We start from the raw sequence: 22,565 nt of genomic DNA on the forward strand, positions 1-22,565 counted from the left end.
TTTTATCAAGTGAACATAATTCACGCCAAAATTTTCTTACTTTTTACCACATAATTCGCTTTGGGTAATTTGATATTCTGTGCATTAATTTGATTGACAAAAAAAAAAAAAAGGAAGGACACAGAGCAGCATCATCATCATCATCATTATCATTGTCATTGTCATCTCTGTCTGTTTGTGTCTCTTGCTGTATGCCTGACAGTAGTCAAATCTCTTTCAGGCTAACGAAAAACAAAAGTATCAATCATTAATTATATAAAGGACCTTAAGCAACAGCAGGAGTAGGAGCAGGAGCAGCACAATGAGTGGTAGAAAGAAGCAGAAAGTTCTCCATATTTACATCAAATAGCATCATTTATTTCAGATTCAAGCGCTTACCTATCATTTGATGGTAAGTATCTACAAATACATAGGGTAAATCTGTGGATAGGATAATTTATGCTTCTTTGGTTAAATTAATCAATAAGCTTATGCCTCTTTAATTTAGAAATTTGTCTTTCTTTTCGACAAAACAATTGCACAACTGATTTTTGACAATAATCGTTAGCGAGTCATCTTGGCTTGAATGAATTCTTAGTTGAAATTCGAAATTATTCGAGACGAATTGTCTTACGTCTAGGGTTTTTCAGTTGTGAATCGATGGGCTTAGCCAGATATGGACAGGGAATGCCAGCTGCCCCTTCTAAGAGCTTTAGTTCAATGATGCCGGGACGGATCTAGAAATAAAATTTCGGAGGGGGTCCAGTCACAGGATTCACAATAGTGTAGAAACTGTTTAGTCCAATAGACCGTGTCCGGCATGGAGAGTTTTTCTGTTCCTCTTTGCTTCCATATCATATTAGTTAGGTTAGTTCATCTTCTAATGGCATTTCCTTTAATAACATTCTGTTTAAGTGTGTAGAAATAGTTTTCTCATTTTGTTTTGTAAGCTGTAGTATATTATATTTTTGTCACTGCCAGTCCCTGAGTCCTTGTAGCTGGTTTAGTGAGGCGGGAGAGACCCAGAACAACATGTGCCAAGTGCCCACCAATATTTACCATCTGGGCCGGAGCATTGGACCCCAGTCCGTTGGTGGTGGCAGCTGTCGCCAATAGCCAGCCAAAAGACATGAAACAAGGACTTTATCAAAAGAACATTAAATTGCGTATAGGCCTCTATCCCCTCTTCATTCCCCTCTCCATCGGTCGGTCTTGCTCTATGTTTCTCTTTGTTTGAGTCTGTGTCTCGCTCTCTCTCCGTCTACTCTGGTTCTAAACCTAATTAACTTGTCAAAAAATTCACTGGCGTACCGGCAGAAAAAAAAGGAACAAACAAACAAAGGACTCCTCATTTTGTGTGTACGCTTCCTTTTTTTTTTGCCTACGTGCCCAGCTTAAGGTTCTATTAAAATTTCAATTAAATTCTTATTTTTCTCTTTATTTTTGTTTTTTTGTTTAACACAAAATCTGCCTTAATTATTGTTGTTGCTTTTGTGTGTGTGTGTGTGTGTGTTTTTATACCATACACCCATAGGGTGAAATGGTATATTAAAGTCGCCAAAATGTATGTAACAGGCAGAAGGAAGCTTCTCCGACCCTATAAAGTATATATATTCTTGATCAGGATCAACAGCCGAGTCGATCTAGCCATGTCCGTCTGTCCGTCCGTCCGTCCGTCCGTCCGTCCGTCCGTCCGTCCGTCCGTCCGTCCGTCCGTCCGTCCGTCCGTCCGTCCGTATGAACACGCAGATCTCGGAGACTATAAGAGCTAGAGCCACCAAATTTGGTATGTATACTCGTGTAGTATGCACATGTTCAGAGTAATTTGGAATTTCGGCCACGCCCCCTTACGCCCCCAGGAATCACATAAAACTGTTTTTCTTAAAAAGTATGACAGCTAGAGACATCAAATTTAGTTTGTATACCCGATTAGTTAGTGCGCAGAAATTAACTGTTCAAACTTTTTGCCACGCCCCCTTACGCCCCCCAGGAATCACACAAAACTGTTTTTCTCAAAAAGTATAATAGCTAGAGACATCAAATTTGGTTTATATGCTCGTTTAGTTAGCGCGCAGAAACTAATTGTTTAAACTTTTTGCCACGCCCCCTTCCGCCCCCGGAATTTACATAAAAGTGATTTCCTTCAAAACTATGATAGCTACCGACATCAAATTTAGTATGTAGACTAGTTTAATAGACGCGCAGATATTGGCTATTTAAACATTTTGCCACGCCCACTTCCGCCCCCGCAAATTAAACAAAACTGATTTTATCAAAAACTAACAAAGCTAAAGTCACCAAATTTAGTATGTATACTGGCATAGTATGCGCGGAGAATTTAGATATTTTCACATTTTGCCACGCCCACTTCCGCCTCCATAATTTAGAAAAAAACGATTTCCTCCTTTAGTTTTTTGACTATCGCATTTAAATTTGGCAGACTAATTTATCTTATCTATTTCTACCAAACTACCAAATTTTATTGAAATCGGACTAGAAACATGTAAAATATGCGTATGAACGTATTTTACTACGCGGTCCACAAGGCCAGAATTGGACGTTGGCTAGTGGCGGCGCTAGAGTGCTCGTGTGTTTGTAGAGTGAGCGAGATAGCACATAGTATAAGACATGTAAAAACAATTTAATAGACATACATTTGGTCTTCGAAATAAGAAATACATATTTGTTTCACCAGGTGTATGGTATACCCAAGTCGACGAGTCGACTTACTTGCTTCATTAAGAGTGTTTTTTTTTTTTTTTTAAATAATTATTATAATTATGATTGTGAGACCCCTTGGGGCTGTTTGCTAATGGAGGAAAAATTGTTGTTGGTGAAGGTTGAAAACTTTACGCGCCCATTTCGCACGCAAATGTTTAATTATTGAAATGCCAAACAGAGCAAAGAAGGCAGAGATTGAAATGGAACAGAAAGAGAAAGAGAGAGAGAGAGAGATAGAGAGCCAAAAGAAGTCGCCAAGAAACTTCAGTGAGACAGAGAGATAGGGGAATACACTTGCGAAATTTCATGGCCAAATTTCAACGAAATTTTCTTCATATTTTTCATTTGCCTTCCTCGGCGAAACACTAGTTAATATATTAAAAAACACACACACACACACACACACTCTACAAACGTTTAATCGAAATCAAGTAAAAAGAATTTGAAATCCAAATCTTTCTTAGTCAAAAAGATCAACTAAAATAAAGAGAGTACTTAGAACCTGACAAGTTTTACTAAGACAAGGAGAAAAGTAATTTCAATTGTAATTGTTTTTTTAAGACCTCGAATTAGATATGAAACCATCATATAGGTAAGTAAGTAACAATTATTTCTATAAATTAAATAGTAATAAAATTTTTCAAATATTATTTCGATTGAGTGAATAAAACTTTCGTTTTTCTTCAAGTGCTAAAATCATTTTGTTTTCCCTAGAGTGGTTTTTGCCAACTTAATGCCAATTCCTGTCGACCCTTTAGCACACCTACACACACGCACAAATATACACACACATACACTCTAGTAGCGAAAAATAAAAGGAAAATCAGTTGCATTTTACGTGACATACAAACGATTTTAAATGCACATTCGGTTAAGCCAACAATTCGAGGCTGACACCATGGTTTCCTCTGTCTTCTCAGTCTGCCTTGTGTGGCGGTGGGGGGAAGTGGGGAGGGGCGGGTGTAAAAACAAGTTCGGCATGGAAAACTCTGAAGAATATGCAGCATGCTGATGCGGCAGATGCTCGTGCCGCTGAAGTTGCTTTGCCACAAGCGCTTCGACTTTTTCTTAAGCAACCGCGTTTGCAGGTTCGTGTTACTGACAGTGATGATGCCTTATAAATGTGTGTGTGTCTCGCCCCCTTCTCTCCCACTCTTTTTGTCTCTCTCTCTGGGGATCCCTATTTGTATCACTGCGACATTTCTTTGTCGTTGTCGTCTCCATTTTGGTGTCTGCCAATGCTACGTGTCTATTCAAATTTCAAGCCTTGGATAATGTTCTCACCGATGACGTTGATGCCCTGGAAAAACAAATGCAACAAACAAACAACATTACATTACAAACATAATGAAGCGGTTAACTGATATTTACACAATCAATCACAAGAAATTTGTATAGGGTAACAAAGTAAGCTTTGTAAGAGAAACAATTCTACATGAACTTAACAAAAAAACATTTTAACATTCAATATTATAAAAATATAAGCTTTTACTTAAGGAGAAGAGTCAGTCAGCTTAGACTTAGTCATTGAGTTTCCGAGGTATTCAATGAAATTGAACTCTTTTCTAGATGAATATCATCATCGTGCAGCTTCTGATCTGATGGCCCAAAAATTTCGAGAAAATTTGAGTCTACACAATCTAAAAGCCTACTTGGTGGCTCAGTTGCCAAAGGATGTCAAAGTAGAGATTAGCTACTGTGTTGCCTATGCTTAAGCTTCAAAAATACACTAGATAAGACTCAATATAGTTTAGTTAGGTGTAAAGAGTATCAGCTTAAGTTGGCATTAAAGAAATGCATTTTTTTTTTTGTTTAGTAGTCCCCTTTCTACCTGCTTGAATCTATAATTTAGCTTAAGTAATGTCATTCACATTGACGTTAATATTGATTAAATGAAGATTTGTATTCCCAAAAGAATATTAAAGTTGCATTTTTCTCATTTAACATTTTGACGTGTCCCGGCATACTCGCAAAAATGTTCACAATTTCTTATTTGAATTTCTCTTGCGTTTCCTTCTTTTTTGCTGTGTTTCCTTTTCTTTCTCGTTTTTTCTTCCCCCCTGCAAGTTGTCTGTAGTGTAAATTGAATTGAAATTATTTAGTAAATGGCAATGCAGCATTTCTATGCAAATCAAGTGAAAGATTTTGCGCTCCTTTATCTTCGACTCTCTGGCAGGAGAATGTATTTTGTGTTTTCTGCATTGTTGTTGTAGTTTTTCTCTTTTTTTCGAAATTGATTTCATTATTTTTTTATATGGACGATAAGCGTTTAAGTGATTGATTGCGATTTCCATGACTTTGCTTTTCTTTTTTTTATAGTTTCGGATTGCCATTAAAATTGCCAATATTAAGCATGAAAGGGTGAGAGACAGAGAGAGAGAGAGGCAGGAGAGAGAGAGAGAGAGAGGTGGATTAATTGAATAGCAAATAAATTAAAGATATTATTCATCTTAATCATTTTTTTTTTTTCACTTATGCATATAATTTATCAACATTTTTCAATTCCTTTGCCATGGCTTGTCATGGATTTGTTTGCGTATAAAAGTCGAAAAGTGGAAATGCAATTAATTTACATATATATATGTCATTATTGCTAAAGAGTTCATCTCTGTATGCGTGAGATCCTAGATTAAAATTTACCATATTACGTATACGCAACGGCAACTTTTCGCCAACAACTTTCCTTAAAGCTTTCATTCATCAACTTTTCAATCCGTTGCGCACTATTTTAATGCTTATTAATTAAGTTAAGTTTATTGCACCATTCCACCTCCACCTCCCCAACCCCGTACCCTAGAGTACCTCATGCCAAACGGATACGAACAACAAGTCCACGAAAAAAAAAAATCACAAAGAACCGTCTTTTCTCTGCTCTCTGGGATCAACCAATCATTTGTTTTCAAACTAAGCTAGTAAACCTTTCAATTTTAATATTAATTTGTAAGATTGTAAACTATTATTATAATGTATTCAATACTGATCTTATGTTCCAGTGTCTGATCACTCTTCTATAACAGCAATTCTATATCAATTCAAAAGTTTTGTTAAGTCAACAAGAGAAAGAAAAAGAATAGAAGAAAATGGTTTATATCAACAAACAAAAGAGAGGGCAACAAGCTATCGGCTTGGGTAATAAGAAATTCGTATGAGACCGCCAGCCACGACCATGACGACTGCGACGACGACGACGACGACAGGCCCAAAGCTAGCTGAGTCCTCGTCAGCACTTTTTAAACTTTTCCTCAATGGAGCACACGCACACATAAACGCAGCCTTAGGTGTGTTTGTGCCTCTCTCTTTGCGTCTGTGTGAGTGAAAGAAGCCTTTTGCCAATTTTTCACGCCTTTACCAATGTAAATGACAGATTTTTATGCACGTTTTATGCTTTTTATGCGTACACGATTTCATTTTCAACACTTTTCGCCTCGTTGAATTCTGCTTTTGGCCCTTCTCACTCGCTCTTCCTTTGGCATAGCCTTAAACCCCTTTTCTCGCCAATCTCCCATCTCTCTATGTCGGTGTGTGTGTCAGTGTGAGTGTATAGTTCAGTGGTGTCTTTCATGCCCTTTTGACAATGGCTCCAGAGTATATTACGTTTTTTTTCCTCTTTTTTTTTATTTCCCCTGCTTTTATTATGATGTTTGATAATGCCAACTTGATTATATTGTAGGGAGGGCAAAACAAAATCAAGGTGGCTAAAGAGGAAGGGATTATCATAATGAGAAATTATTGCAAGGACAAGATTGATGGCGATTTAGAAACAAATATAAATACATGTATGTATCTATATTTTACATATATGTATTAACTTTTATTGCTTTAAAGTTAATTAAGCGAATCAAATTTATATTGCCTACTTTTTTGGGCTCTGTGGACACTTTTCTCTATGATTGTAATCTTTTGCCTTGAGGAATGCTTGCAAAATTTAATGTTGCCTACTTTTTGGAGTCTTCTTTTAGGCTATTAAATAATCTTGAAAAGCATTTCAATTGCCCATAAGGTATATCTTTGAAAAAGTACCTATCTATACTCTTCAGTTTCTTCTTGCTTTAATATTTGTATATTTATTTGCCTTTTTCTTTTTACTTAGCGTTAAGAGCATTTTGTCAGTTTCTCTATCGAACGAAAAAGAAGAAAGAAGAAAATTGTAGATACATTATTTTACCAGAGAGCTGAAAAAGTGCGAGTGCTAAGATAGAGAATGGAATGGCATGGAGTGGAGTGGGGTAGAGTGGGGTGATATGTGAAGGGTCTACCATTAAAGCCACCAAAAAGGCAGCACAAAAATAAGACCAAAAAAAAGAAGAAAAATAAAAACGAACAACGCAAGTAATAATAATACACGAAAGTTCCATTTGCCCCTGTCATCATCACTTCAGTTCCACCTTCACTCCCTCCACCAGTACCGAGCAACTCCCTTGCGGTTCCTTGGTGTTCTACATATGTACATATGAACGGGATTGAGATGGAGATGAAAGGCTCTCTCTCTCTCTCTCTCTCATTCTCTCCGTGGGTGTGTGTGTGTGTGTTAGCAAATCCTGAGGCAAAGTTTCAAGTGCTCCTTATTCTCTCGTCGAATCACAAACTTTTCTTCATGTGCAATATCGAAATTCAATGTTTAAAAAAACAAAACCAAAAACAAAAAACCATTAAAAATGCAGGCCAGTTCTGTTTCTGTTACTCGTTCTGCTTCTGGTTTGCTTTGCTGATTTGTTGGCCCATAATAAATCAAGGGCATAAACGGCTTATGGCCAAAATACAGAAAGAGACCAACAAACAAAAAAAAAAAACACCCAGCATGGCCATCAACTACGCTATGAACGAGAGAACAAGCTGAAATTTATGTATTGGCAAATATAATTCGCCGTTAGGCACGGAAGTTTACGCTCAATTTAGTTTGCAATATATATACATACATATATACATTCAGATATATCCGCTCCACCCCAAAATCGACATAGTCAGCGCGCAAATAAATATTTATATTGTTCGAATGGGACTTTTCAAATAAAAACGAAAATGAAAATGAAAATAGAACAATAAATAGAATATTAAAATGTTTCGAAAAAAAAAAAACAAATTCTGCCACATTCGATAGCGAAATATTTGCTCGAATATTAACAAGTTGAGTGTGTGGCAAGTAATAAAAAAAATATATATACTTATATACCTATATCAATTTTTTATTCATTTATTTGCCCTGCTCGACCAATGTTTAACAAATACATAAATGCATATTTTTGTAAAGGGAAAATTGCCAAAACTCAACATTAAACAAATTTTAACTAGATTGGTCCTAAATTTTATCTTTTTTCAGAAAAAAAGACTTCAATTCAATGCAATTTTTTAAATTTTTTGTTTGAAAAACATTCAAAATATTTAATTTATCATTACTTTTTGTGTGCCCTCAGCTATTTAGTTTCCATCGATAAGATATGGCCAAAGGTAAAGAAGTATAAAGTATAAATAAAATACAGAATAGAGTTTAAAGTTCATTTGAGTGATGTAAAATAAATTTGTTTTCAAATAAACAAAGTGATTTAATATGCCATTAACTAGTTATTAAGTACCACTTGAAAATACTTGATGTCGTGAAATAGAATTGAATCGAGAGTTACGATGAGATGGGCAAGTGAACAGCTTTCCAGTGCTCTAGCCAACAGCTCATGAATGATGCAGACACACACACACACACACACACACACACACACACACACACATGCCCAGTGGTATGGCCATGGGGCATGCTAGCATTCCGGGTTTTGGTCCTTGTCCTCTTTAGTTTTGTAAGCATTTAATTAATATTGAAAGCGACACATAAAAGGCTTAAATGCCCAGATCCATCCGGCACATAGAATCTCACCCGTGGAGTGCATGGAATGCAGAAGTAGTTTGCCAACCAACCAGCAGGCCAATCATTTTTTTTTTTATTTTGTTCCCTCCTTTTTGCACTATGTGTCACACACAGACACACACACACACACACACAGAGAGAGAGAAAGAGAGAGGGAGAGCAAACGAGGGAGAACGCTTTGGGGGAAAAGTCAGAGTCAGAATCAGAATCAGACTAGTCCTGGTACTCGTCTGTCATCACTTCAAAGTCTAATGGGCGCGTCAGTGTTCAGAGAGCGTTCAGAGTTTAGTGCAGTTAGTTGACATTCGGAGCCAGTTCCTGCTGCCTGTCATATGCACATACCAAGCTCCAACCCTGCCCACACCCACCCACACAGACACACACTCGAATTCATTCAATCACATATAGAGCTACACACATATTTGTGCATGCAATTTTTGGTCGTCGTTTACTCATCTCGAGCTAAAAAGCATTGACGAAGCAATTCTAGGGGAATCCATAGATATGCCTTGTGTATGCCATTCATTGGCGTTTTTTATTTCATTTATCAATAGCGTTATCAAAATACATTGAAAGCAATTAATATTGACGGGAATTTTCTTGAATTCTCGACAAAAAGAGTTGAAAATTTCTTTCCTTGGCCTGAAAATGTTTTTTATAGTTGCTTAAACTTTTCAAGTCTCTGAACGATCAAAGTGATCTGCCTATAAAATACAGACCAAAAAGGGATTTTTCTTTCTCTACAAACACATGCATCCACCCACCTCTCTCTCTCTCTCTCACACACTCCCCCTCTCTCCTCTAAGTGTCATAAAGTGACAAATCCATCAACGGCTCGGAAGTGAAATGATGCGAAGCGTGAGCAATTTGTCTCGCATGAAACGAAACTGGAATGATATATGTACTATATATACCACACACCATATATACATACATACATACTTACATCTGTGTGTGTGTGTGTGTGTGTGTGTGTGTGCGTGTGCGTGTGTATAAGTCTGAACTCCGGCTGGGACCAATTGAAATGGCTCAACACGGCTCACTTGGCACATTACTATGCGGCTGCTTTTTGCGTTTGCCGTAAAAATGTGCTTGTTAAAATATCGCAGATTTCAACGCCCAACTATTCCAGCCCCTCCCCATGCTTGCCCCCACCAGCCGCTCAAATGTCGATGCCTAACACAATTGCATTAAATTTTATTTCCCTTTACAACAGAGACATCCATTTAAGTTGGTTTCATTTGTTTTTTTTTTTACCATTAGCCATTGTGTAAATGGAACATTTTCTTTAAACTCGGCCAATCAAAGTAAGCACTTAGTTTTTAGCAACAGTTTAACTTTAATAAGAAGCTTTTGTTTTACAGCTACAAGACAATCTTCTTCTTGGTCTCTCGTCTCTGGCCTCAATGTCAAGTTGGAATGAAGTTCATAGAGCATTTTTTACCCTCGATTTCGAAATTATATAGACATTTCCTTAGATTAGGTGAAACATTTTAAACACTTTGGATTGACCCTCGAAACTAAAGAGCAATCTTTATAGTTAAGCTTATTTTTGCTTAAGAACTCAAATTCAAAAAACCAGAAACACTTTAAAAAGCTTAATGAATGCCTTTTAACCACTTTATCCTTTCACCTTAAGGGATAAGGGTTCCACTAAGTTTGCTGTTTGTTGTGGGAATTCTTGGTGGTTTTCTGCAGATAGACACACGAAGGCATCGAAAGGGTAAAAGGGCGGGCCTGTGCGTGTGTGCGGTTTTTCAAAGTCTAGTTTTTAAGTGTCGAACAGTTTTCGAGTTGGTATTAATATCCTTTTCTTATATATCAATTACGTTTCAAATCAAGACGTCAGCTGCTTTGTTGTTGGGTCAAAAGTGGGTGGCATCAAAAATTTTATATATGTATATATATATAAAATAATAAAATTGCTGACAGACGCACAAATGGCGCTGGAAATCCCTTCAACCCAGGCCCCTAACCCCAACCTCAACGAAAAAGAAAAGAAACCACACGCACAACAAATGAAAAAATGGAAACATTTGATAAGAACTGGCAATACCCTTTTGAAATCAAAGCATCAGAATCAGATCTATTGGTCAGTTGGGAGACAGAGACAGTTGCAGTGTGAAAGAGATAGAAAAATGGAAACCTTAACATTTCGAAAGTTAACTTCTTCGTTACTAAAAAGGCACTTGAGACTATTCAAGACTCTTCAATTGAGCTCATGTTACTTTCATTACGTATACGTCATGTACTCCGGATTACCTTTTATGGAGAACAGGAAACTTCTTACTCTAGAGTTCCTTACTGATCCCAGTTTAGTGTGTTTACAGTCGACGACTTAAAGGACACTAAAGCTGTCTCAAGTCTCTCGTTGAAGTTGCTGTCATTACGTATACGCCATGTACTCCGGATAAACTTACACTTTAGAACATGGAAACACAGCAATCTAAAACTTCCTACTGATCCCATTTAGATGCCAAAATGCAGATCCATTCGTCTTGAGGCGACACCTGGAAGTGTATCCACAAAACGGACAGGACACAATGCAGATGCTTTTTTTTTGGGGAGGTGTGGGGGGCGGTGGTTTTACGCTTGAGCGTGTATATGAGAAGGGGGAGGGATGAGTTGTGGGTGGCTTGACTGGGCGTGTGACAGATACAGGGCATTTCAACTTTACAATCTCTTCAAATTAAATTGACCTACGTCAGAATTGAGCCACCCTCCATCCATCCAGCCATCCAGCCATCTACCCATGCTGTCTCTAGGCCTGTCCCTCACATGTCATTTCTTTTCTTGTCGTTTCTTGGCTCCTTCTTTTGCCGTTGACTGGCAAAAGGATTAGTTGGCTATTTTCTTAGCTTTCGGTTTTTTCTTTCGTTTGAGAGCGAGTAAAAGTTGCGGAGAACCGCTTTTCTTTTCGATACTTTTCAACTTGAAGTTTTCCCCGTTTTTTTTTTTTTTTTTTTTGCCATTTTTCCGTTTCTCGTTTCCCGTTGTTTGTCGTTTGCCGTTTCTTCCCCTCCTACCCCCGTTTTTTGATTAAAATCACGGCCTGTCGACAACCCTATACAGCTGTCAATTTGCCAGAATTGTAATAATAAAACGAAAAACGAAAGAGAAAGAAAGAGGGAGAGAGAGAACTCTGTGCAAAGAAAGTCAGAGATTTATAGAGAAGCACAAACAAATTGCTGGCAATTTAAAAAACAAAAAACCCACAAAAAAGGTAAGAGAAAATCATGAAAAACCAAAAAAAAATTAACACTACATCAAAAAGAAAACTTCCTTTTCTTTTCAGAAGGAAAACATGCTTGCACTACGTCCTTTGTCCAAGCTACAGACACTACGTTCCTCATTATGCCGTAGTGGTGGTCCGGCCGTAGTGGCCGCTGGTTCAATTCAACGTCAAACTCATCACGATGGCACACGTCTAATGAGCGGAGATCGTGAAGTTGTTGGCTATGGCATCAATGGTTCGCCCATTTATATCGATTGCGTTGAGTTCCCATTTCCGGCTATTCGCTATCGCGAGGTGACACCCGAACTTTGCGCTGTACGTGAAAAGGAGTTGGGCGATTGGAAGAATCTGTCGTTGGAGGAGAAGAAATCGTTATATCGCCATAGTTTCTGTCAGACCTATTCGGAATTTCAACATTTCACACCGGAGTGGAAATTGGTACTTGGCATTGGTTTTTGGTCCATTGCCATTGGCATTATGATGACTATACTGTATAATACCAAGATATACGATCCCTTGCCAGAGACCTATGATGAGGATCGTCGTCAGGCGCAACTGCGTCGCATCATACAATTGCAAATACAACCAATAACTGGAATCTCATCCAAATGGTGTTATCACACAAATAAATGGAAGTAACTACTATACCAACACCAGCACACCAACACACACACACTAACATCTTCACTCTTCATACGCTCCACACAACAAATGAACAGAAAATGAAATGCCGTTTAATAGGAACATTTGATACACACCTCTCATTTGATCACACTATCTTCCACTTTCGAAAACTTGTACTAAATTCTGAACAGCAAATAAATGTTCAAAAATGATGAAACTGAATATAAATCAACTTAAGACTTCTTATTTGCTATGAAGGCAAAGGAAAGAAGGAAAATCTTGACGGCAGGACATCAAAGAAGCTGATTTGGACCAATTTTCCAACAAATCGTTCCAAGGGCAGCTATAAAAAGCGGTTTCGGAAGTGATCCAACATCTACGCTTCTAGTCACACTCCTGAGATCTATCTAAGAGTAAATCTTAGGAACGACTTACACAGGACAACAAAATCCAACATTTCTTCTGCCACAAAAGACCTCAAACTCTTTTTATCGTAAGTTGAGGTCGCTGATTTCGAATAGGAACTTAATTGTTTTAGATTAACAACCCCAAATTACCATGTTAAAAGGATACAAGGTCCTTGCCTACTCAAAATGAAAAGCATGCTTATTATCTTGACCATGTATATGATATAGTAATCTGATCACAAAACTCTTCAAACTTTACTTAGCTTATGGTTAAAGAAAAGCCTAAAGACCAAGCATTATCAAAGTCGATCTTACACTAAGCCAAAAGGATGCATTGCATACAAAAACGGGAAATGAGTTCAAAGTTTGCCCAGCCAAATACAATTTGGATCATTTCTCTAAAGAACTGTTAATTCCCATTTGCCATTTATTGGTTATAATCCTTTATATATAAAAGTTGAGCAAACAAAATTGAGCTAAAAATGCGCTTTATTGCAATCTTGAATGAAGTTGTTCATTTATTAAATATATATATATATATGTTACATATATATATACACATACATATATATATGTATGTATGTATATAATATATTTTAGATTCATTTTTATCTATATCTTTTGCTTTTGCATTATAAATTGGCTGTTATGCGTTTTTATCGTTTCCTTTGCTTTTGCCTTCTTCACATTTGCTTTGATTTTTTGTTTATTAGTTTTGTTTTAAACACACAGTTTAGTTGAGTTTTTGTTGCCAGTTGTTGTATGTATGTAAGGTGGTTTCAATTTGTTTATATTTTGTATGGAATAATGCCTAAAAGTATCCAGTGCTCGTGTTTCGATATTTGTCTTGAATTGTGCTCGTGATTTTGGGTGTGAATGGGGGAGGGAATGGTGTGAGAGGGGATGATGATGATTATGTCGGGGAATAAGTACAGCCAATTTATGTTTTTGAAACAAATGATAATTCGGCCACAATTTGTAATAAATATTTGTTTTTTTTTTTTGAATGTTTTGTCTATCGTTTAGATAAGTTTTAATTTATTGTGTTTCTTTTTTGTTTTCTGTTTGTTTTTTTTTTTTTGTTTTTTCTACCACAAAATATATACATTTACATAGATTTTTATATATATATATATATATTATATATTCTCATTTCATTATTAAATTAGAGAACATTTGTTTTTAACTTTGAATAGTTCTTGGCAGTTATTTTTGCATATTTAAAAATATTTCCATTTCCATTTTTGTTTTCTTCTTTTTTTCTAATATATACGATATTTGTTGTTGTTGTTGTTGCTGCGACACAAATACGCATTCAATTCACAAATATATATATATACATATATATAGATTTATATTCTTCATTTTGTTGTTTTGTATATATATATAACGCATATAATGCTTGTATTTTATATAATTTCTTTCACATTCACTCCCCCCGACCCGCCCACTTTGTCGTGTTAAGCCACACAATTCACATTAAATACAAAAACGAATCTAGATCTTAAATTATAATACAAAAACAAAAAAAAAAAGATAAGAAAAGAAATTAAAGAAAATGAGAGACAATGACCATTGAGAGACGACACCAAAATATTTGTTAAACTTAAGATTAAGTCAACTCTCTATAAGGAGTTTACGATATTATCTTTCACATTTCGTTTATAATTCCACACAATTTTCCTTAGCATGTTTCAAGTTTGACAAATTTTAATATAAGTTTTACTTTCTTTCCCATTCTATGCTTTCGGTTTCTATGCTATATATTTATATATATTTTTTTGTTGAGTGTTTCTTGCTATGTAAAATTTGCATTTAAATAATTAAATTTCATTAATAACTACTACGTTAAAAATGTCTCTCTGTGTATGTGTGTGTGTGTTTGTGTGGATCTCTATGCCTTGGTATGTGTGTTTGTGTCTCTGTTTTTGTATGTCCATATCCATCTCATTTCCGGTTTCCGGTGCAACTAACGCTTAGCTAAACCAAAACTCAAATCCGGAAACTGTCCGTTTGCCCCTAAAGTAGTAGGTCATCGATCGGTTGTATGTATACATCTCTCGCTCTCTCTCTCTCTCTTTTTTTCTCTTTCTAACTCCCTCCCTCTAGCTAACAAATACATCTGTATCTGTTTGTCTATCTATCACTGTGTTCAGCTGTATCTATGTATTTCTATATCTATCACTGTATATGTGTTTGTGGGTGTGTATGTGTGTGTGTGTGTGTGTGTGTGTGTGTGCGTTACTGATTTTTTGATTTCGCTTGTCTTGAATTTTGTTTTCATAATTTTGTTGTTGTTGTTTTTGGCAGTGCAAGTTTTTTGTTTTCGTGTACTTTCAATATGATCAAATTTTTGTTTTTGTTTTTCAACATGAAAATTCGGCAATAAGAAAATTTATTGATTTTTTTAACAACTTGCAAAATGTCAATATCAAACAAAATACTAAAAAAAAAAAAAAAAATAATTTGGCTTATCGTTTTTCTCTTCCTTTTTTTCTCAATTACAATTTATTTTATTTATATTTTTGACTAGGATTGTTTTCTGTCGATCTTTAGATTGAATGCAATTTAAATCGGGTTTTCGAACAATTTGTGAAAAAATAAAATACATATATACATATATATATATATAGATTTTGGTTTCATTATGTTTGAGTGAGGAAAAGTATTTAGAACTCTGTGATATGGAAAATCTTAAAATGGAATTCGTTAGGAAAATCTTGAAATTTTGTCACGTGGGAGATGTATGTAGATTCTGGTTATGAAATCTATTAACAGTAAGTATATAGATAATTTGTGATAATGAACACCCCTTATGAGTGAAAGAGATGCAAAATACTAGTTTGTATCTAGTACAAGTTGTAAATTCACTGGTTACAGAGAGAGACAGAGACAAAAATTACAACCAATTGAAGAGGCATGAGACTTAAAGTCTATAAAAGGGGTTTCTTCTTCGGACAACATGTCGTATGAGTGTTACTGTAACATAGAGTTCTTTAAGAGAAACCATAATAAATACATACATATATTAATATATATTTTGAAATATTTGAAAATTGTCAGTCATGTGTACTTAAACTTGTTTGCCCCTTTTTGTTTTATTTTAATACACTTTTTCAAATTGTTTTTGTTGCCGTTTCGCTTGGGTATTTTGTGTGTGTGTGTGTGTGTGTAGAAATGGAAATTTAAGTTTGTGACAATATTTTTATATCAATATGATAATCGATAAATCGCTAAAAACAATAATCGTCATGATCATTGTCATTAACATTATCAAAAGAGGCTGCGTCCTGCGCAGGAGATCGCTTTATTCGCCTAAAAAGCCCAAGTTCAAGCAATTTAATGAATGGATGAATGAGGAAGTGAGTGTGTGTGTGTGTGTGTGCGCGCGTGTGAGTTGAGTGTGTTATGTGTGTGTGTGTGTTTGTAAGTTTGTTCTATATAAGATACGACGAGTTATGTACTATATAATAGCATTTTTTTTTAGTATATGGTTTTTTGTGTTAACCCTAAAACTGTCTCTCTCTCTCTTTTTCTATTCTCTCTCTCTTTCTGAATTGACCAATGCGGCGTGTATGTATATGTGTATACATTTCTGCACTTTTGCCCGCTATCTCGCTCTAGCCCATTGCATTTATCTAGCCATTCTGCTTCCAACGCTGTCGACGCCACCGCCACCGCCGCTGCTGCTGCCGCTGCTGCTGCTCCTCATGATCACTCGTTATCCACGCTTGTGTATATTATGTTGTTGTTGTTGCTGTTGTGGTTGTTGTTGTCCTTTTCCATTACAATCATAAAAAAAAAAAATACATACACACACACACACCCACACACGCACGCACACCGAACATCATTATATCCTCTTTTTTTCGTTTCGTTTGCCGCCATCGCTCGCCGCTTTCAGCCGTTCAATCCCAACCATTCTCCTTTATCATGTGGGCCAATTCGATAATGAATTTACCCTCTTTGTATTTTTGTGACGATTCATAGGCGTGCTCATATTTCCAACCCAATGGCGTTTTACAGCACTCACAAAAGATATCGGCGACAGCATGAAGACCCGTTAGCAGGACTCTCTCCTCGGTCTGGCCACAGGCCACATTCACTACCGAATTGAAGAGATACGCTGGACCCTGACTGCCCTGAAATGATTTCGAGATGAGCTCGTCATGGGAGGCGAGATGAGCACGGCAGTGAACACATGAATAGGTCCGATTGGTGGACGGTAAATAGGCTTGAAACGTTTTCACCATTGTGTGCGGTTGCTTAACACAGTTAACACAGATTGATTAGCAGTAGCAATTGTTTTTCTTTTCTTTACTTTGTGTTTTTCTAAGGAGAAGAAGAAACCAACGAAATGGGATGCACTTGATAATGGCTTGGCTTGGCTTGGCTTGGTTTAGCTGGCTGGTTTGATTTGATTTGATTTGGTTTAGTTGGCTGGCGTGGCTGGTTAACTGGCTGGGCGTGTGGTTCGGCTGATCAGTTTGCTTTCACACTCTGAAAAATAAGAAATTGAATTAAATGCATTTGCCAAGGATTTAATACAGCACTGTTCACATGAATTGGCACATCTCTCTTGGTTTTTAATCTAATTTTCGTTCTAGAAGAAGTTAAATTTCAACTGCTATTGCTTTTTGCTTTGTTTTAATCATACACGCCCCTTAAAGTAGGCAATGGACTATAATAGTATTCATTGTTTTCAACAAAACCATAACTCTTTGGCTTAAAGGATGATGGTTTAACTCAACCAAGGATGATTCTTTTAATGTGGAACAAACTGTATTAACATTTTTGTTTTGTCTTTACCTACTTGGAGATCCTTCAATGGCTCTTGCTCAGAGCACTTCTAGGCTGACACTGAACGTGTTAACTGTGGGCGAACAACAGAAATGACGACAACGAATATGTCCACGACCACGTCACAAAAGCCGTACAGAAGACAACAGAAGCAACAGCAAATGCTGCTGCGGCCGCTGTCATTGAACGGTTTATATTGGGCTTACAGCTCTCACTTGCTCTTGACCAATTGCAGACGATAATAATGAGTTTTGCTTTCTCCAGTCTCTCCTCCAGTGTCTCTACAGATCAGATTACCTTTCTCTCCTGTAAACGAGATAAATTAAACGGTAACAGAAATTATATGGTTATATGTATCCATTCAGCAAACATTTGTATATATCAGTCTGGTATCGGGTCTGGGTCTGAGTTTATGGGCGCTTTCAATATTGATTTTCATTTGCTAATTCCAGACAATATATACATATACACATACATACATATACATATATACGACACAACAACAGAGAATACACATATGCCAACCACATGGGTAATTATTATTGGTTCCCCCTGAACGTAAGCAATACCGTGGGCAGAATTTACAACAGCAATAGCAACAACAAGAACAAGAACAATAAAAACCACAAGTTGCCTGCCAGCCGTGTGTGTTTTTGTTGTTTCAATGGGTTTGGTGGGTGGCTTGGTTTGTTCATTGGATTGGTAGTTGGGTGACCATTTGATATTATAAGGTCTATATCTGTATATTTTTGCATATATGTATGTATGTATGTACATATATGTGTTTATACATCCAATAACTGAATTCTTTTCAAACACCCACGAGGTTTAAAAGAGAGTGCCTAGAACAAATAATAAATTCCTCAAAAAGGAAATGGTAAGCCAATTGGTCACAAAAGTCAAGTCAAGTCAATTCTTAAGAAACTTTCATCCTTCACTCCCAAGAGGAGATATATAAACATATATAACTTCTGGATAACTTTTGAGTTTAACCACGCATGCCAGATTTCCAATGCACTTTAAAGATCTATTTATATGTATCCGACATCTTTGATGGTTTGTATAGTTTGTAAATACTTTTCGAATTTCTAGAAAATTACATTCAAAGGAAAAATTTGCAAAGGAAATTGAAGGAAATCATATATGTATGAACAATCCTTTGTTTTATGACCAGACTGAAAGCTAATGATAATGATAATAATGTTGTTGATGATGGTGTCGACACTCTTCCTATTAGCGCCTTTTTTGGTTGGTTGTGAGGGGGAAGTGGGTGCTAAATGATATATGGGCGCAGTCGCGTCATTTCACATTAGGCAAAGTATACAACATCAGCAAAATTTTACCAAGTACATTATAGGTGATGAATTTTGCAGTAAACAGCTGGCCGGGCCCATAGATAGTCTCCATTAGACCAACAATGTTCATTGTCTTGATTGTCATGAATCACACTCCACTTTATTCCACTCACTCAGTCAGTCAGTCAGTCAGTCAGTCAGTGAATCAGCGAGAGTATTGGCCAAATCACATTGTCGAATAAATTTGAAATATGGCCACATTTTTACATTTGATTTTGGGCAAGATTCATGATTGTATTCAATCAGTCAGTCATACAGTCAGTCCCTCAACTCATATATTCATTCATACATATTTAATTCACTTGATTTATTTGTTTGTCTGGTTGCTTTACTTGTAGAAATTCTCACATTATAGTACTTACATACATATGTATGTATGTATGGGGAAAAGTCGGTCAAACGACAATTGAGGTGGCTAATCATTATGCATACGTATGTATATATATATTACATCCATATATTTAGGTATCTGTTATCTTTAATGATGGCCCTAGATATCTATGAGAATTCTTATCACAATTGAAAAAGTTTTGCAGAATTAGTTTGGCCCATCATCAAAATTTTGTTTAAATCGAAATGGCTAACTGATTAATTTTTCGTGTCTTTAACTAAAGGAATTCTTAAATTTCTTCTTAATTAGAGAAATCTAAAAAACTTTTAAACAATTTCAAACTGGGCAGACATTTTTGTGGAATTCTTTGAAATAGTTTGGTTTTTTATGATCTGAATTTATATTAAAAGGACTAAATGTTAAAAGGATATACAATTATTGCTAATACGAATTTGGAGTTCATATTTTTGAATTAAATGAAAAAATGTTTAATCTTTGACTCAAAATTACATGTCCGATAAGAAATGTTAAACACGAGTCCAATAAGAAGTTCCATGGTGTTAGATTCAATTGGTACAAGGGCAAAGGGACTGCCCTAAAGCAAAGTAAGAATTAGATTTTTATAGAGCACTTTACCGTTGTAACCGGCGATATAAGTTTCAAGGTTTTATACTAATTATAGACTTCCTCTGCTTCTGCTTTTGCTCCTGGCCACGTCTGCTGGGATCCACGTTCTGCACTCAATCACAAACGACCAAATAATCCAGACGCCGATGCAAATAATGCCAGCGTCAGCTGCGATGTCTGCGCCAGAACAATATTTTTTTTGTTTTTGTTTTTGTTTGTTTTCCTTCTCTATCTCTCTCACTCTCTTTTCCTGAACAAAGAAATCTCCCGTAAGGAACAAAGACAGCGCGAGAGAGTGGGTGAGGGAGCGAGCGAGAGATAACTAGTGAGCGAAAGGGAAATGCACTTGGCCAGCAGCAGACAACAAAGAGATTGAAAAAAGAAAAAAAAAAAAAAAAAAAAAGAGGGAGGCGGCCTTTTGAAGGCGTGTCAATAAAATAATTAGCATTCCAATTAAGAAATCTTCATCAGTTCACTGAACCACACAAACAAAAAGAACTAACGAATATTGGAGAAAGCAACAAAGATAAGAAAAAGGCAAGACAACAAAAATAAACAAACAGCTTTTGTTTCACTCACTCGCGTTTTGTGTTCTCTGATGTCTATTAATTATAATTAAAAGCCCTTCCACTTGGTTTAATTTTCTTATTTATTTTTTGTTCTTTTTTTAAACAAAATATTAAGAAAGATTGCTAAACGGGACCCGATATGTGCGATATGAAGCGAACGTTTGAAAGTGTTGAGCAAAAGCAAAGCAGCAACAGTGCTGCCTGCTGCTGCTGCTAACGTTAACGACGACGTCGACGTTGACGATAAGTAGACGCGTCACGTCGCGTCTCGTCGTTGCAGCAAAGCAGCACGCAGACAACACAAACACAAAGGACAAATGCAATAACATTTGTAATTCAAAGAAGAAGCAGAAATTACCGTTGCCTGGCTTGATAATTCATAACGGGTTTTCTATACTCTATTGCAAAGCTCAATTCATGCAAAGGAAGTGCATTCGCATTGAATTATGTGCAGGGTAACTCCGAGTCGGTGTGCCAGGTATGAACAATTCAGTTCTTTTCTTTTATTTCTTTTTGCTTGTCAAAGTCAATAGAACTTTTGCGTTGTTTGGTTTCTTTTTACCCAGTCTGTCCTTTTGTTATTATTAAAACCAAAAGAAACAAATCACTGAAAGTACCAATTCCCGCCGGGCAGCCCCTCGGCCAAACCTTTGCACGACCCCCTGGGACAATTTTGTAGCTGTTGCTGTTGTTGGTGTTCTGCTTGGGGTCAATAACGTCAATGGCGACGCTGTTTGATTTCTGCAGAACCAACAACAACAAAAGACATCAAAAAATAAAACAAAATAGGTGACCGTTCTTATCAGAAAACAAACAAATGGCGAAAAAAAACAAAAATACAGCAATACATGAAAACAAACTGAACAGCTGATGAAACAAAATAACAAAAAAAACGTCTTATCAGAAAAAATTTATTGCGTTGCGATGCTAACAAAGTGAGGGAGTGAAAGAGAGAGGCCAGCATAGAAAGGGGATGGAACATAGAGGCAAAAGAGAAAGAGAGAGAGAGAGCGAATACATGTTTTGAGTGGAAACAGGATGAGAAGGGTGAGGGAGAGTGGTAGAGCATAGCATAAACAAAGTCAGCTGTGTTTGTGGACACACACACACAGGTTGAGAAGGAGATAGGTAGTGTAAGAGAGAGAGAGGGTCAGAGCGAGAGAGGTAGAGCAAGAGAGAGGTTGATCAGAGGAATGAACTTTTAATACATCGCAACTATCTCGCTCGCTCTAAACGTTGTTTGGAGTTTGCCAAAAGACGCAATTTTTTTCTACACACAACTACAACAAGAACAAGAAGCATATGTAAAAAGAGAATGAAAAAAACATTAAAAAAAACGAATATACGCATAAAAGTAGCAGAACAAGAAGAAAAACAGCTATCTGCACACACTGACACACACACACACATACACAAACGCCTGTATATACAGAACTATATGCATACAAATACAAACAAATTTTTCTGCGTTGCAATTATTAGTTGAGTGCAGAACGTTGTTGCATGGTGCAGCGGGGCAATAGATGGGGTATTGGAGGGGGTTAAGCCACAATTGACACACTTTACAACACATTTTTGTCACAACTTACTTAATAAATTGATTTTCTTTCCTTTTTTTATCCTCTTTGCTGGCTTAGTTAGAGTTACAAACACAAAATCATTCTTACAGCAAATTCGATTTTTTCCCTTTATCTTTTTGGATATTGTGGCTAATTCTCTTTTGTTGTTTGTTGTTGTTGATTTGCTAGCTGCTGCCTGCTGCTGCTGCTGCACCCCCTATTTGTGCACCCTATTCTGTCTGGTGAGTGTGACCACAAACATATGTTTAACGAAGTTATCGATAAGTCAGTATTTTTCAAAATACTGCGCGCCTATTCTGGCCGGTGAGTGTGACCACCAAACAGCTGTTCAAAAAAAGTTATCGATAAGTCAGTATTTTTTAAAAGAAAGCGCGCCAATCCAAAAAGTCCTAATAAAAAACATTGAAAATCATAAAAACACATATATGTGTGCGCCTAAATTAAGTTTATCCATTTAAAAAAAAAATTCGTTTATTTATGCAA

General features: G+C 36.5%; 2 protein-coding genes across 5 annotated transcripts; one reads left to right on the forward strand and one right to left on the reverse strand.

The window, feature by feature from the left end:
• The first annotated feature begins 11,656 nt into the window (after positions 1-11,656).
• Positions 11,657-12,641, forward strand: COX4L (Cytochrome c oxidase subunit 4-like). 2 transcript variants are annotated; one of them, XM_068303304.1, is made up of 2 exons: positions 11,657-11,777; positions 11,850-12,641. In XM_068303304.1, exon 2 carries the CDS (start codon positions 11,859-11,861, stop codon positions 12,426-12,428), a length of 570 nt encoding a protein of 189 aa, XP_068159405.1. In that variant the 5' UTR covers positions 11,657-11,777; positions 11,850-11,858; the 3' UTR covers positions 12,429-12,641. The 2 variants fall into 2 exon arrangements, with proteins under 2 accessions (XP_068159405.1, XP_068159406.1); XM_068303305.1 differs by having other exon boundaries at positions 11,757-11,777; positions 11,853-12,641.
• An 892-nt stretch (positions 12,642-13,533) lies between these two features.
• On the reverse strand, positions 13,534-22,294 carry Ypel (Yippee-like). 3 transcript variants are annotated; one of them, XM_068303042.1, is made up of 3 exons: positions 22,092-22,294; positions 17,634-17,926; positions 13,534-17,320 (listed from the first exon to the last, which is right to left on the reverse strand). In XM_068303042.1, the coding sequence occupies exon 3, from the start codon at positions 17,071-17,073 to the stop codon at positions 16,729-16,731; it is 345 nt and encodes a 114-aa protein (XP_068159143.1). In that variant the 5' UTR covers positions 17,074-17,320; positions 17,634-17,926; positions 22,092-22,294; the 3' UTR covers positions 13,534-16,728. The 3 variants fall into 3 exon arrangements, with proteins under 3 accessions (XP_068159143.1, XP_068159141.1, XP_068159142.1); XM_068303040.1 differs by having other exon boundaries at positions 17,630-17,926; positions 22,092-22,292; XM_068303041.1 differs by lacking the exon at positions 22,092-22,294 and adding an exon at positions 20,513-20,646 and having other exon boundaries at positions 17,630-17,926.
• Positions 22,295-22,565: the final 271 nt, after the last annotated feature.

Source organism: Drosophila tropicalis, unplaced genomic scaffold (genome assembly GCF_018151085.1).
Source record: "Drosophila tropicalis isolate 14030-0801.00 unplaced genomic scaffold, ASM1815108v1 contig_158, whole genome shotgun sequence".
Taxonomy (NCBI): Eukaryota; Metazoa; Arthropoda; class Insecta; order Diptera; family Drosophilidae; genus Drosophila; species Drosophila tropicalis.

Coding starts and splice junctions, on each gene's coding strand:
- Ypel (XM_068303042.1), bottom strand. CDS start 17,073: ATGGTGAAAACGTTTCAAGCCTATTTACCGTCCACCAATCGGACCTAT.
- COX4L (XM_068303304.1), top strand. CDS start 11,859: ATGCTTGCACTACGTCCTTTGTCCAAGCTACAGACACTACGTTCCTCA.